Below are 14,553 nucleotides of genomic sequence, written 5' to 3'. Positions count from 1 at the left end.
AAAAGCTCCCTTGCCAAATGCAGTGATTTCACGCCTCCCATGACTGTCGTATAGTCCCTTGTCATTACCCTCAAGTTGGAGACAGAAGGTTCCTCCAGAGCGTTTATACCTGCCTGCACACATCACGGAACACAGCTTTCAACTTCAACGCCACGAGAATCTCAGTTCTTAAATATATTACAAGTTTACCGAAGGGATTGCTACCCCGTATAGTTTGGTAGGTGTTTACCGGAGTTGCACAAGAAGTTGCTTGCTTGGCATACTCTGCAAACCTGAAGATGGTAGCAGTATGTTGCTCTACTACTTCTGTAACTCTCCAGCAGATTTCGCACCGTAACAACTCAGGAGCCACGCTGAGAACCCAAGGTTTCACAAACAAATGGACCAGTTTCAGCTTCTTTGCTTGTCGTGGGCAGGTCATGTGTGTCCGTCCACATGATTCGTCTTCGAAAATGGTGAATTTCGGGTTGCATCTCTGCGCCAAAAGCCGACGGACGAATTAGTTCTTTGTGTTTACCTTTCTAATACAACATGCCATATTTGCATTATATTTAAATCGGACTATGCGTCCAGACACAGACATCCCCCATGAATTCGTTTCATGGATCGTCGTCTATTAGCTATTCGTCGGGTAACGCACCCAGTTTTAGAATTTGTTTTGATTTTCGTTGTATGGAGGTTGAATGCTGTAGCATAGTTCGTTGAGGCACCATGCTACAAGCCGGAAGGTCGCGGATTCGATTTCAGAGGAGGTCATTGGGTTTTTTCAACTGAACTAATCGAGCCGCACTATGAGCATGAGGTCGGCTCAGCCTCAAACAGAAATGAGTACCAGGAATCTTCCCGTGGCGTAAAGGGCCGCAGGCTCGTAAGGCTCTAAGCCGATTGTCTAGAAAATGTGGGAGCTTCGACGTCCCACAACCATGTGGGCCTCCCCGGCCTGTTACAGGGATATTCATTTCATTTTAGGGTGCATAATTCTACCAGATTTATTTAGAAGTTGCACGTCGAAAAGATTACACAACAACATTACCAGAATGGCTGTTCCACGTGACTGACCGTGTCAAGATTGCCACTGAGCGCGCTTTGGCAATCGTCGATTGACCGGCGAGCGACGATCGTTTGGCTACATGGACATGTCTTGGGAGTGTCGGGCGATAGAATCGTGCATTGTCTTGGCATGATTGTGTGATTGTTTGACATGCTGGGAAGGGTTGCATGTAGAGATTCGCATATTAAATTGAAGCACCCATTAGGGCAGGTTTCTGTTGACCCCGATGACTAAATCGTAGTGTAGATCAACGGTTCTCAGACTTCCCGTTCTTGATAACCCTTGAAACAATTGAACTCCGTTGGACTGCGGTTGTACTCCATGGAAAGGAATAGTTTGGAAAATGAACATAATTTTTGTAATCAGGTTCTAATACATGTAAATGAACAGTGATCACTTTTATATCTGCCATATGACGTAAGTTTATTCTGAGTCGATTCAGAATAGAAAGTAATATCTGCAGATAACATGTGACAACTTTAAGTGGGGAGTGCTGAAATGGAAGAGTGAAGACTTGGGGTCTCGAGGGCTTCCGGTACTACAGTTTGAGACACGTCTGTGTTAATGAATATATTGCCCGATGGAAGGGGCCCACCTGGGATCTCACCCACGTTGAGGATTTAACCAACTACTTAACTAAATACATGGTGCAGGTCCATTCTTGAGAAGTTGGTTAGGGAATTCGTGCAATTATGGAGCACAAATGTCCCAATACAATGTTCACATAAGCTCGTGTTTGCATCATTTCTTGAACAAGGTATGGACGCTACCAGAGGTAAAATGTAAAGCTGCCCCTCTAACAGGCCGTGGAGGCCCATAGGGTTGTGAGACGTCGACCCTCCAATATTTTCTAGACAGTCGGCTCACTAATGGCGGTGAGGTCAGCCTTAAGCTCCGGCCACCCTTTACCCCCCAAGAAGATTCCTGACACTCATTTCTGTTAGAGGCTGAGTCGACCCCAGGACCATAGCGCGGCTGGAAGGATTAGATAAATTGATAAAATCCAGCGACCTCATCAGGAATCGAATCTGCGACCTTCCTGCTTGTAGCACAGTGCCTCGACCAATTACGCTACCGGCAAATCATTATTTAACAGCGCTTATCCAACTGTGCCTAGTTTTTGCTCGTATCACATGAAGTGATAGAAATGCAAATGTTGGAAATGATAAGGGAAGAAATACTCATGCCTAAGTAGGCACTGTTTATTTTAGCCTTTGCTTAAAGTGCCTGAGGGAAATTGCGAAAAGAGAACTTCAATCATGATGTCCGGTTACCGGGTCGAGATTCGCAGCCGGGACCTCTAGGTTACGGACTCTGGAGATAGTAAGGAAAGTATTCAGGGGGATTCACAGTCTCACTGGCCGGTTTCGAGTTCTGGACCCACATCAACCGGTGTCCACTTAACTGTAGTAACGTTTAAAACGTAGCTAAATAATATTAAAAATGTTCTTCTTCATAACAAACACGTGCTTCACCATTAGTAAGGTCAGCCGGTTAATGCTGATTAGAGAAACAATCTCTGTTTGTTCTGAGAATAATTCAAAATATACGAGTATATGCACTCTGTGGGCAAAATACTTGGTGTTGTAGTGTCGTGTTCATATAGTAACCAGGTGGCTTTAAAGGATTAAGACACGATTTATTGCTACGCCTTGTGGTAACGTCGAGCTTGAAAGGTTGCATACCCCTTCCCCTCTGTCGGTCGTTGTGGTTTCCGCAAGCAAGCTAGACCACCGCGTTGACAGAACCGGGAAAACAGGGGCTAAGGTAAAGCTGTGTGAAGTCACAGTTGAATGATAATTCCCATCGCACTCGCTGTGACTGTTCTTAGTTTCGTCATGCATTCGCCTTAGCCGTGCAGAATAACCCGCAACGTAATTAGTTCTTCACGTGCTGTGAATTGCTTTCGTTATGTCTTAATAGGGACAAGTTGTTAACTGCCTGACACTGGAGCAACTTGCCCACGAATTTCGTGGTAAGCTACCTCTACGCATGACCACAACACGGAAGATGTATAGGGGGAGTGGAGTTAAGTTCCAAGCATTCTAACAATTGGCTGGGTTTTCATGCTTTACTCTTAATCCATTTTATCCCCAGAGAAGGAACTTTCCTACATAATTTGTGGGCCCTAGACACCGTGGACACGCCGTGAATCTAACTAAGGTTTTATTGTCCGTTGCTTAGTCATCCGTCCCTTTAATGATTGAGCTCTCGTGGCCCATACATCGCGTGAATGCTTAACAGGAATTCAGAGCCTGATACATAGAGGAGTGAGAACAAAAGGGGGAAGATGTAGGGTAAGAAGAAAGAGAACGGCTTGGATTATGAGAAAGAAGAAACGTCGATGACGTAAAAGAGGGGTAGTAGGATAATAAGGAGTAGAAAGTAGACAGAAAAAGAGAAATAAGATGAAGCATAATAGAAACTGTAAAGCCGTATGAATCTCTATTTCAGCATCCCGTTGCAAGTGTTCAACTTAACGTCCGTCAATATTGCAACGCTTTGACACTACATGTTTCGGCCCCAACCGTGTCTTAATAGGTGTCTTAATATATTACAAATATTTTATTGATGTTAATTCTTTTTTGGAAAAGCTTAAGTTACACAGTTTTCAGGCAGAATTTTTAATCTGTATACTGGAAACCAGGAGCTGGGTTAGTGCAGTCGGTATAGCGACTGGCTACGGGCTGGACGGCCGGAGGGTCGGAATTCGAGTCCCTGTAGGGTAAAGCATTTTCGCCACGTCGTCCAGGCGGGCTTTGGGGCCCACCCAGCCTCCTATCCAATAGGTACCGGAGGCTCTTTACCCCGGGGTAAAGTGGGCGGGGCGTGAAGCTGACGAAACACTTCCAACTAATGCCGAGGTCAAGAAAATGTGGATCTATACATCCACTCCCCCATACGTCTTCACTGAGAACAGGGACGACTTTATCTTTACCTTACCTATACTGTTTTCTGTAACAAGAACAATGTCGACAATTCATAGGCCGTAATAAAGGTTAATTTAATCGAGTTTTGGAAAGGGAGGGACTATAGTGAGTAGAGAAATGTAGAGTTGTAACCGTCCCTCCTTCCTTCCGCCTGCGGCTCCGTCTCAATAGTAGTGCAGGGAGTGCGAGGCGATGGCCATCGGCCCCTCTGCTGCGATGACCACTTTGACGCTGCCCTACCTGGTGTTGCCGCTGCTGAAGTTGCTAGGTCGTAGCTGGTTTCCGCTTGACCCGACTCCACCGCTTCTTCTGGCTCCACCCCTTCCTTCAGTTGAGATTATTGGGGGTTGGATTTCAGGATTGGATCCGATAATATGGGCTCCAGCAAACAGCTAGAGACTGTTTATTGGGGGTTGGATTTCAGGATTGGATCCGATAGTATGGGCGCCAGCAAACAGCTAGAGACTGTTTGCGATTCGCAGTAAGTGGGGAAGGCGTGGGCATGTGAAAGCTGACGGTGGGTTTGACTAGCTAGTGGAGATGAGTGTCTCTTCAGGTCGAATACGGGTCAGTCTCGGACAAGTGAGGGTGAAACACCTCTAATCAACACAATTCACTTTACCACCACAACACTTTAATGTTGTTCTTCTTAACGACACTTGGCTGCATAAATTCTCACAATCTTATTTAGTTTTGGCTTAGAAGCAGCTGGTGTTACACTTACACTAAAATGCACTCGATCAGCTCGCCAAATTCCTTTGTGCCGCGCTCATGTTGACTAAGCTAAATCTCAATATGAGTCGTTATGAGAGCAAAATTTTGTACTTCTTAGAGTTATCTTTTAGCGCGAGTGATGCGGGGTTTGCCTCCGCCAAGTTCAAAAGTTGATAGACGACTAAAAATCCTAGACTGAACTCTCTGCCGAGCCAGAGGTCCTAACTGAGTTGTATCTTCCTATTCTCCTCTCCTCCTAATTTCCCTGATAGGCCGATTCAAATAAGGGGAGTTGGCTTACTTTTGGTTCCGGCTAATGACAGACTATTTTTAAGGGAATTTCGCCCTAAAAGACCAAATGGCGAAATTGACAGCGATACAACTTATGAGGGGTCGCTAATGATCTCCTGGCACTCCCACTTTTGACTTACGGCTGGTAGAAACTGTCCCTTCTCATATTCTCAAATTGTCTTGCCGCTGTAAGTCTAATTCTCAATTTCTAAAGAAACTCAGTGAGGTTTCTTGAAGTATCGCTTTCTGCCCTTTTGGAAAATAACACCAGATGCTTGGACGCAAGGACTAGCAGATGTTCATGTCCGCGCAAGTTTGGTCTATCTGTTCATTGTCTATTCCTTGTTTTACAGTGTGTCTTAAACCTTTGTTGCTTCATAAATTCTTGTTATTAACTCTATCAGCTACTGAAAAAAAAANGGGGGGGAAGGATTTCGATGGTGCGGTTACAGTGTTCACTTTGATGCCTTCACAGTTGAATTTAATTTTCCTTCTTGTATTTCTACCGCATGCTTGATTTGGTTTAGTTAAACCATTTGCTCGTGTTAATGAATGCACAGGCATATGAAAGGACTGTTACTGACCCAATGTTTACCCACATCACAGCTGGAACTTCAGTACAAACAGACTGTCAAATATATTCTTACCCTTTTATGCAGCAAGGTGTACAAATGAAATGGCCGTATGCAGCTTAAAATTGTTGCGAGTCGTACATGTGCAGTGTTGCTCAACTACCACACAGTATATAAAACCAAAGATTCTTCGCCACCGAGAAAGCGTTTCCTGAGTCGCTGTAATATAATTTACATCCCCTCCGTCTGGTCTGCGATATCCATATTAATGTTATTATTTCGTCCGACCATGATTGCGTATTTATGGACATATTAAAAAGCTGAGGAGTTTCCGAGTATTCCTCCCCCCTCTTACTGCCTCACAAGGTAAAGGGAAAAGGAGAAGAATTGGCCCTGTTAAGGAAAAGGGAACTGCGGAAATAGCATAGCTCAGGAAAATTCCATTTATTTTGTAACTAAAACTGATATTCAAACATTTGGTAATTCATTACTTATAGAAGTAACCCATTTTTAGCCTGCTTTCTTTATTTTGAATAAGAAAAAAGGAGGCTCTTGAGTTCGCCATGCTGGCTGTGTGTCTGTATGTCCCCCCGTATCGCTACTAGGCAACGGCTCGGTGAACACGGATGCACACGCAACAGTAGATGAACTGTTGGACGCGGTGTTTTCTGTGCGGCCCGCTTCGTATGAAATACTCATTTTGCAGTGAAAGGGGAGTACGATATTTTTTTTTTCCCAGAACTTCGTGTATAAAATTGGTTTCTATGCAGATGGTGAAATTTGCCGAAGTTATCTAGTTCCTGTGGACAAATTAGGTAATAAATTATTTGTCTGTTTTGGCCGTAAGACCGTCTCTGTGGTTTAGTGGTCAGTGTTCTTGGCTACAGATCCAGAGGTCCCGGGTTAGATTCCCGGCGCTACCAGATTTTCTCAGAAGTAGTGGGTCTGGAATGGGGTCCACTCAGCCTCGTGAGGATAATTGAGGAGCTGTTTCAAGGAAATAGCGGCTCCCGTCTAGAAAACCGAGATTAACGGCCGTGGAGATCCGTTGGGCTGACCACGTGACACTCTGTATCGGCAAAAGTTGGCACTAACTTCGCCGACAAGCGACGGTCGCTCGGTCGGTATAGTTTGCTTGCAGACTACAGGCCACGGAGTTTTATTATTATTATTATTATTATTATTATTATCGCACTGTTCAACACGAACGCCTTAGTCGCTGAAATGTTACGAAAAGAGAGGAGTCAGATTTCAAGCCGTAATTGTTCGAAGCATTTTCAAATGAATGTGATGTATTCTTAAGGAGAGCGGCCTCCGTAGTCTAGAGGTAACGTTCCCACCTCATGACTCGTGGTACGCGGGTTCAAATACCCGGCGGAGGTCGTCGAATTTTTAAGGGCGGAAAAATTCAGGGAACAAGTCCTCCGGGGGGGACTTTAAGCTGTGTGTCCCGTGTCGTAACTTTACGGCACGTAAAAGAACCTCATATCCCCAAAGGGGATCACTGAGCCAAATTCCAGGACGTTTCCCGCCCAACAATAGTCTCTAAGGCCTCTGATAGATGGGGGAAGCATTATAGACACCGCTAAGCAAGTGACCGAACTCGCTTGCTCGGCGGGACTGATGGTACGCACCATTTATCGGTAGGGTATAGAGACTGGTAGAATATCATAGAGGGAAGCACAATAGATCAAACTGGTCGCGGTGCATGGGGAAACCCACCCTCTCTCAAATAACTAACTAATAACTATTCTTAAGGAGAATTTCTGAACCGGCAGCGATCAGTAGATCACGGGTTGAGAAATATCGTTCTCGGTGACTCTACACGACGTCTGCGTCCATGTAGGCTGTTCAGACCGTAAACGACGCGATAACGCACTGTAATGGTTGTCGCTTCAGTAGACCAGGCACTTGCTTTACGCTTCAGATTTCCGCTGTCCCACCTGCTAACGGCCTAAAAGTGTCCGCATGTCCCACCTCAATATTCATAACTGCGTTTCCCATTTGGATACAGCCTACATACAGGCAATAATCCTTACAATTCAAGCAAAGTGTTAAGTAAACCAAAATAATTGCTTCGTTTTGGTGAAGTCCTGGGTTTTATTCTCGGTACAGAGGCCCACTTTCTTCACGTCACTCATGATTTTTGTGTCCAGATAGGCAAATCGTGGAATAGTATTGTAAAGTGAACCACAACCGAATTCGTCCATATAACTCTCCAACATGACTGTGTTTACTATTTACTGCTGAAAGAAACTTGTTAAATTAACTTGGAATCCAGTGCTTCATTATCTGTTTTTGACTTGAGGTTCTGGTGCTGGTGTTTGTGGGATGTGAGGTCGTGTAGTCCAGTAGAAGTTAACAGACGTTTCGGCGGAATGTACAACCTCCATCTTCAGGGGGTCAGACATGCTGCGGAAGCAAGGAGCAAGAAGCGGGCGGCAAGCTGAGTCTGTTTTCTGCTTTGCTGCTTGCCTAGCGTTCCGGCGAACCCGAGGTTGGAGGCAGAGCGTTCCATTGAAATACCGGTGACCTTTCAGAGGACTACACGGCGTCACATTCCGAAAAATAGGAGGCCCATTCTTCCTTCTCTTCCTTACGTTAACTACATTAGGAAGTACGTGTATGTTACGTATACACGATTCCATTCTTGGAAACCTACGAATCCAGAAGAGCACCAGGCTTAGCGACTTTGCTCTGCATTGTGTGTCTTTCCTTCATTCTTTTATAACTTTTCTATATTTGTTTTTCTTTTCTTTCTTATTCTGTTCTGATTCCTTTCAATTGTTGAGCTGGTTCCTGCTTGCACCGCCGCGGGGCAGTGGTGCGATCGGTCACGTCATACCCCGCCCGGCTCCGAACAGTGCAACGTACGGCTCCGTGTCAACTCTCCCAGGCAGCAACACAAGTCAAATGTTCGCATTGCAGGACAAGGCGAAGCCCGACACACGAAATGTAAGAGGCTTAAACTTGACGGCGATCTGGCTTACGGCCGTTCAAATGACTAAGCTTAGCATATGCTAAGTAAGATAAGAGCCCAGACTTAGGGAAGCCTTGTGTGCGTGCGTGTGTGGTATTGTGCACTTGGCATAAAATTATAAATATGAAAGTGACAGTGAGTAAGACTTGACCCGGAACTTGGATGTGTCACCTGTGTGCTGCATGTAGGCTATAGTCTGCCGAGACGAGTCGTTGGACAGGCGTGACTGGAAACCAGACGCATCTTTCATAAAACCGTACTAGATACCCAACTCGCACTTGCGTATAAGGTAACTTTTCCCATATTTCCGCTCATAAAATCAAGGATCGTCTTAAACAAATGCCATAATTAGCACTCCTCCTTCAGAATCAAAATCCCCCCCTTTAGACTCTGGCCCCAGGAGGTTCTCTATTCTTAGTGCATTTTTTTTTTTGGTTTTCCTTCGTCAGCTGAATGCTGGAATTGGTGCTGTCTTCCAAATGCTCACCCTCTGAACAGTCGAGTTGCATTGCCATCTCACTCGACGATTTATAACCAATTCAGTCAAAACACCATCGCCAAAATGACTTAGAATCAATCAAGGGGGTAACACAGCGCCTCCTTTCACGACAGTAACGGTAGACGCTACGCGACGCGACGCTATGTGATTCCGTCGCCTAAAATCCCTCTCCTGCCGCTGGAGTTATGTTCCTGTGCCTTATGCAGAATCTGAGGTTAAGCGAGTCACGGCCGTTTTTACTCTCGTCAAGGCCTGTGCCTTCGCTAAACAAAATATGCAGAGATGTACCGCGTAATCAGCATGAACTTCGTTATTCTGTAAAGAGCCAAGTGCCGGGTCAGAAATGAGGCCCACAGCTTGAGAGACCAAGGATGTGCCATCTGGCCAGAGCTGTCACACAATTCAGGCGCAGTGCCGATGAGTAGGCAGCAATGGTGGTATGATTATTAGAAGGGGAACACCGAAGAAACTCACCAAGCATGTTAGTATAGTGTTAACGTTCGAAAGTTCTTTTCGGGAAGTGCTCCTTTTCAATCTCGGCCCGGACACAGGCTGTTATCACTGAGGAGTTCGTGATTTTCCTCAGTCTCTCCACGCAGATCTCACGATCGTTCGCTCTCGATGCTTTCCGAATTCTTTACTCATCATTCTTACCATTCGACGCTGTATAGTCCAGATACTGACAGTGTCTCAGAACATATCCTAAGGAGCTCAGAGAAGCGTACTCCATTGTCACTTCATGCACCGCAAATTGTACCTGATTCTCCGGGGTGTGAAGCCAGCTAACCGCCGGAGCAGTGCCGCGACCTTATCGTTTACATGTTTAAAAGTAACATGTTCATTCGTTATACGCTCCTGATCAGATCACTACAGTCATCATGTTAGTTGCTCATATTTAAAACATTAAAGGTCTTCTGCTTAAAGAACTGATTCATGACGACGATGACAGCGATGACAGTGGTTGTGCATACCTTTTGCATGCGTTCTGAAATTAGAAACCGTGGATACCGAACGCAGAAGGATTATTGCACTGCTTTAGGTGATCTACAGTTACTGCAGCGCATATGAACTCTTTGCTGAGACTGCGTGTAGGTGACTAGCTACGGCTCTCTTTCTCAACCTTTGTCACGTGGCGACAGCCCGTAGTGCAGCATCTTGCGGCGTACGAAACCAACTAGGCCTCATATTGTAAAGTTTTGGGCTCTGTACGTGTATGTGTATGCATCCATGCAATGAGATATGGAATGTGTCAGAGTGTGTTACTAATCAAACTGACACTTATTGTGAACATCTTCTATCGTCATTTCTTGGTTAGAGAAGCAGCGTTTCCGAAGATGACCCTGCTTCCGCTATCAGGTATGAAGCCTACTTTGTTGGGTCCTTGAGATGGACCTAATAAGGGGACGTCTCACTTGACCACAGTTACTAAGTGTGAATGATATTAAGTTGATCGTTATTATGGACTTTCCTCACGAACTTTTCCAGCCAAACGCTACGTACATTTCTGTCACCATTGCAGACTCATGTCTTATGTTGCAGGGTCAGCGTTGAGTGTATGTGAATCAGCACAGAGCTGCTGCACTCTGGAGATGGAGACGAAGTTACGGCTGCTGGTCCGCAAAGACTTCCAGGCTCTGCTGCATCACAACTCACGTTCTCTGGAGGGTCTCCTGGCCTCCACCGCCGCCAAGCTTCAAGGTAGGTCAGCTCAATTTAAAGCTGGTAAACGCAGTTGAAACTCGCTAAGTATCCTCCATTAGAATAGTATCGTCCTTACGTTTGCTTTCGCAGAAACATTCGTACCGCAAACGCTATTTTGCCTTCACATCAGTAGCCGTATTTCGAAAAGGAAATCCTTTACAATCCGAACATCCACTAAATTCTTGCAAAAAATCTGCATTCGCCCAGCTTTCCGTATCGATCTGCTCCAGTTCCATGTGCACGAGTTTCTCGACATATCACCACTATGTCCCTGCTGTTTCTACTCAATAGGGTGGCTCCATCCATCTTAACGATTAAACTTTAAAATATTCTTTTTTTCTTCCTCGCCTGTCATTTTCGATTCATCATAGCTGACTTAACGGGACGCGTTGTACGCACGAAACTTTAGCAACGGGTTGGGGCTGGTTAAACACCTCGTTCATATCATGCCTCCAGAATATTAGGCCGATATTTTTACATTAATACGAAACTTTATGAAAATTGCGCCTTATATCTGTTTCGGGTCGGAGCAGAGAACATAAATTTCTTCTCGGACACCTTCACCCTGTTCTTGCACGAAACGAGTACTATATATAGTATTTAAGTTGAAGGTGTAGACAAACCTTGGGCACGGGTTCCACGTCCCGAAACAAGAAAAAATGTCCATGTCAGCACGTGTCCGAAAACATTTAATTTATGAGTTTTTTTATTGCTAGTGGGGTGGGACTAAGTCCCTTGTACTGCGACCACTTCTGGGCTATTGTACCAGCCCCAGATGATAGGTGAGGGTGATTGGGGAGCAGTTGGTGGAATGAAGATTGGCAGGGGAAACCGAAGTACTCGGAGAAAACCTGCCCCAGCGCCACTTTGTCCACCACAAATCCTACTTGACCAGACCCGGGTCGCCGCGATGGAAGCCAGCGACTGACCGCTTGAGCTATGGCGCGGCATAATCTGTGAGTTACAGCTGAAAGAATTGCATGATGGTGCTTCGGCACATTTTAGCCCTGTTATGCGAAATGTGCTCAACAACAGCTGTCATGACCGATGGATATCTTTGCTGTTTTAGCTGCATGGGTGAAGTATCGTCGCATGAAATAGTGACTGTAGATTATGAATTATAATACAGAAATGTGGAATGAAGCGGTGTGTATAAGGGTTTTCAGGGTAGAGTGAGCCAGACAGTGAATAGCTTGTGATGCAACTCGGCCTCTGTGCAGAGAAACTAGTTCTGTATTTTTCGAATACGAATGCTGAGCTGTAACATTCGGTGGGAGCACCTTCATTCATTGTTTGGTACGTCTACTCGTACGTGTATATATACAAGAGTAATGTTTTTTCTCTTCCCTTGAACTAAGAAGGAACACCTCAAAATATGAAATTGACTCCCCACTGCCGCCATTATGTTCAGTAGCTGGAGTCATTGAAGCTGTGCGTAAATGTTGCTGTAGGGTTTGGATGCGACAGGGATCTTCATTCCGAACGTTTTGTTTAACAGAGTTGTGGGATATATCGCCTTGTAATCCATTGAAAGTCAAGCGACATTTCGAAGGAACATGTCGCCTCCATCTTTAGGGTTGAAAAGTACGCCAAGTAAGAAACCAGCAAGAAGCGGACAGTAAGCAGTTCATACTCTTCAACCCTGAAAACGGAGGCGAAATATTCTTCCTCAACGTTGGTTAACTTTAAACAGGCTATATGGCGTTGTTGTATGCCAGAAGATGAAACCCTTCACAGCTACAACTGTAAGAATTTAAACCCTAAGTTTGTTGTTCAGTTACGTGAGTATACTTTCATTTCTTAATTTGAGTGTTATTCCTTTAAAATTTCCGCTATTAGACGTATGTGTTATGATACTGATAAGGAAAGCAACCACGTCCCGGGTGATGAACGGTTACGCTTAGTTGCTTTGAGTATTTCACCGCAACTTTAATTAATGGGAATTGATGTACCGGCAATTTGTTTTTATTAGTATAAGCAATCCAGTTTTATGTGATCATTAATACATTCACAGATCACTGACTGAAACAAGGCATACAATTGCACGCTCACAGAATAGGCAATTTTCCTCCAGACGCGTTCACTAGAACTGCTCCTGTGTTTGTTGGCCACTGTCTGGAAAGACAGTCATATGAAGAAGAGTTACTAACATAAAACGGCCGTCCCATTGTGGGCTGTGTTTTTATTACCAACAGTTTTAAATATAATGAATAATTGTTTTATTGCACATAGAACAGCATTTTGTCCATCATGTAAAACTGCACGCTTTACTGCCCTACGTAAAAGATAAAGCTGTCGTATTGTAACAGCCCGTGGAGGCCCATAGAGTCGGAGACGTTGAGGCTCTCACATTTTCTAGACAGTAGAATACTCTGACTGAATTCATGTATTGTAACAATAAAACGCTTGATAGTAAAATAATAATAACAAAGTCACGTGTGATTCGCACGGCACACTTCTACTGCTCCATGGGTAGGCGTATGGGTGCCACAGTTTGCGAGGCTCCCCCATCATGTGTCTGCTTCACTCTACGTTCGAGCTCCATCTTCTGACATTCTCACTAAAGGGGCCGTCCTAGTATTGTTTCTTATTTGGAAGCATGATGTGTTGCTGGCAGGATAGCTCAGTTGGCTACGGGCTGGACAGCCGGGATTCGAGTCCCATCAGGGTGCAAGAACTTTTATCTTCTCCACAGCATCCAGCATTTTGTTGAACACGACTGTTCATTGCCGTGTTTACGAGAGCCCGTCTTTGAGCCACTCCCTTTTCCGACTTCTTCAAAGATCCATTTAAAATTATCCTCTTATCTACGTCTAAGTTTTCCTTCACGGTTTCCTACATTCTTTTTGTTTCCTATGCGTGCAACATGCTCTGCCTATTTCAACCTTCTTAACTTGAATATTCTAATAGCATCTGACGAGGCGTGAAAGTCATGAAGCTGCTCATTATGCACTTTTCTCCGTGCTCTCATTACTTCATCCCTCTTAAGTTCAAATAACCTGAGCACCTTGCTCTGAAACGCCTTCTGTGTACGTCCTTCCCTTAATGCGCGCAACCAAGTCTCACACTCATACAGAACTAAAGGAACATTATAGTATTGTGTAATACTGTACATATACGAGGAGGACTGTAATTAATTGAAGCGTTGTGTCTGAATATTTAAACTTAATACGCCAAATATTCGTTTTTATCTTCGCCTATGACTCGAGCGTGTGTATGAAAAGAAACCGCAGAGAAGCGGCTTGTTTTGTATTCTGTGTGAAGTGTCGTTGATCCAGTGGAGGCTGGCCTCAATCCCATATGAGCTGTAACAAATCGCTACTTCTTCAGCCGTTTCACAGATAGTCTCGTGTCTTCTCGCATTAAATCACGCACTTTTGCTATCGATTCTCATAGTTTCTGCTGGTTGGAGGGTGTCCGGAACAGTCGTTACTTTCTCAGTGCATTCGTCTCTCGTTAAAGTAACATTCTGCTCCTTGTTACATCTCCAAATGCTGTTTGCATGAACTCGGTCTCCGATCTTCCCCCAAAATGCAATTCACGACAGTAGTTGACGTCAATCTCTCGAATTGAAACGCTGCCGCAAACAACCGAAACCGAGCAAGTCTACTCAAGCGGTAACGTTGCTGATTGGGACATCGACTGTTTCGACTTATATTTTTGTGGTTTTCTGCAGTTCCCCTAGGCAGATGCTGTAATAATACCTTAAATTACGCCACTGCCGCGTCTTTTCACATATTTTCAAGTTGCCTGTCGTCCAATCATTCGACTCTGTGTGGTCGAGTTACTGGAATCGTCGATGAGCAAACCGTAGT

The 14,553-nt window shown here is 44.7% G+C and overlaps 1 protein-coding gene across 1 annotated transcript in view; it reads left to right on the top strand.

Moving 5' to 3' along the window:
• Window positions 1–14,553, top strand: part of LOC111873888 (glypican-5) — a 542,791-nt gene that overhangs the window by 282,343 nt on the left and 245,895 nt on the right. The window contains exon 2 of the mRNA XM_023868952.2: window positions 10,577–10,735. Within this exon, the coding sequence (XP_023724720.1) occupies window positions 10,577–10,735 (159 nt within the window). The remainder of the gene's footprint in view (window positions 1–10,576; window positions 10,736–14,553) is intronic.

This window comes from Cryptotermes secundus, unplaced genomic scaffold (assembly GCF_002891405.2).
Source record: "Cryptotermes secundus unplaced genomic scaffold, Csec_1.0 scaffold539, whole genome shotgun sequence".
Lineage (NCBI taxonomy): Eukaryota > Metazoa > Arthropoda > Insecta > Blattodea > Kalotermitidae > Cryptotermes > Cryptotermes secundus.
Note: the sequence above shows the minus strand (reverse complement) of the source record. Positions and strands in the feature narration are given on the sequence as shown.